We start from the raw sequence: 2,048 nt of genomic DNA on the forward strand, positions 1-2,048 counted from the left end.
TTCCCCAGACCGGGAAACCCCGGAGGTGGGGGCCGCAATGTCACGAGTCCCGGGTCGGAGGTGGAGCTGATGGGGCTGGAGGGCTGAGAAGAGCCTGTGACCGAATCGAGGCCCAGCACGAAGCCATCGGGCCCCGAGGTCCCCACCCTCCGCCTTCCAATCCTTCAGGGTCACGCTCCTCGCTGGAAGCCCTGCGCTCTGTGCCCCCCAGGTCCCGGCCCCCCTGCGGGAATGTTCAAAAATGAGTACCAGGTAACCCGAAATGGCTCTCCAACCTGTCTATGACTTTCTCCTCTTGGGTGAAGACACATGACAATCTGACACACTGCCCGTGTAATAAGATCATGCCACAACGGGGAAGATGAACAGTCCTGGGGGGAAACCACCAAGGTGTAGACGTGTGATTTAGCTTTCTGATTCAGTCTCTAGCTCAATACTTCTCAAGGTGTCCGAGTTGCTCCCTATTCTGGTTGCAATACAAACCTTATGACCCAGTCCAGATCGTTTGACTCAGATCTTGAACGTAACACCCAGATGAAAGATTCTTAGCAAGTGCCTGGGGCATGTCAGCTGTTTAGAGAGAGAGCTTAAGAAGAAAACTTGAATGGATAAACAAGTTAAAAAAGATGAGCACCTTGACCATATGCCAATTGTCTTTTCCCCAAACCGGAAGACTTTTCAATGGTTCCCTAACGTTGAGATGCATAGATTAGGGCCACTTGGGGTATTTGTAAAAATGCAGATTTGCTAAATTCACCCTAGATCTAGTGAATCACTCTGAAAAGGGAAGTCACTTAATTTACCCTTTAAACAAATTCCTCTCAGTTGATTTTCATCAGATGGTCGGTGGTGTTTCAATGCATATCCTGCTTTGCTTACTTTGAGATTTCTTTCTTTCTGGCCTGACTTCTTGTCTCCTGCTCTTCTCGCCTCAGTTCTGTTAACAAATTGCCCACCTCTTCATTCTGACTGTTAGGGTGCATGTCCTTGTGCTCAAACAGCCTTCCACTGGGTCCACCTCTGTTGTTTCTGCCATTTTACCAAACACAACCTGCCGGTTTATGAGTGTCTGCATTGTCTTCCTTTTTCTCTCTCTTCTCCCTCATTTTATAACATCTAGTCGATTAGAAGAATTTTGGAGTTTGTTTCACTAGATGTAAGTAAAGCATATTATTATAAAAATTATATTCCCACAGTGGGAAATTAGGAAAGCAAGATGAAACAGGGAATGTGAAATGTGGTGGGAGTATGCTGTTTCTCCAGGTATAAGCCTTTTTTTCTTTTCTTTAAAAATGCTGCCGATTTAAAATTCATAGTGAATTATGACCTGACCTGCCAAGTTATAGTCAGGCTATCTCATATCCAGTTTGCATAGTACTGCCTAAGGAATAAGAAATCACTTTACTTCAAATGGCTACTTGGTAAAACTCGAAAGCAAAACTATATTACTGAAAAATTTGGAAGTTAGAAATTCTTTACAGAGAGCAGACAAGTTTGTTTACTGCTTACAACTCAAACAGGGCATTTAAAAAAAACCTTCATTTAGACTTTAGAGACTCAGTTTCTTTCAGTAAACATGATGTTGTTCAGACATAATGACCCCTACCCCTTTTTTATATGTGGTTAAAACTTAAGACATTCAGTTATATGTTTAATTTTGGAGCATGACCCTCCAAAGTATTAGGTTTAGAGTGAAGGACGAATAGCATGTCTATAGAACTAACTCTTTTTCTTACACAGATTTTATGAGTTTCCATATTAATTTGTATTAAATATACCATGAAATCTTGTTGTTGTTGTTATGTGCTGTCGAGTTGCTTGCGACTCATCGCGACCCTATGTACAACATCCCTAAACTCTGCTCTGTCCTGTGCCATTCGCACCATCTCCGATACACCCATCCCGATTATCCCAGTCACTGAATCAATCCACCTCATAGGGGGCCTTCCCCTTCTGCGCTGTCCCTCCACCCTACCAAGCATGATGTCCCTCTCCAAGGACCTGTCCCTCTGTTAGAAGGAGTCTTAGAATCCTTTCCTCCAAGGAGC

General features: G+C 43.7%; 1 protein-coding gene across 1 annotated transcript in view; it reads left to right on the forward strand.

Annotated features, from left to right (window-relative positions):
- The first annotated feature begins 231 nt into the window (after positions 1 to 231).
- The window catches only part of LOC102869211 (chromosome unknown open reading frame, human C3orf67), a 367,433-nt gene continuing 365,616 nt past the window's right edge, over positions 232 to 2,048 (forward strand). The window contains exon 1 of the mRNA XM_006892192.1: positions 232 to 252. Within this exon, the coding sequence (XP_006892254.1) occupies positions 232 to 252 (21 nt within the window). The remainder of the gene's footprint in view (positions 253 to 2,048) is intronic.

The sequence above is a fragment of the Elephantulus edwardii genome, unplaced genomic scaffold (genome assembly GCF_000299155.1).
Source record: "Elephantulus edwardii isolate Elephantulus edwardi_28Jun2011 unplaced genomic scaffold, EleEdw1.0 scaffold00113, whole genome shotgun sequence".
In the NCBI taxonomy this organism is placed as follows: Eukaryota; Metazoa; Chordata; class Mammalia; order Macroscelidea; family Macroscelididae; genus Elephantulus; species Elephantulus edwardii.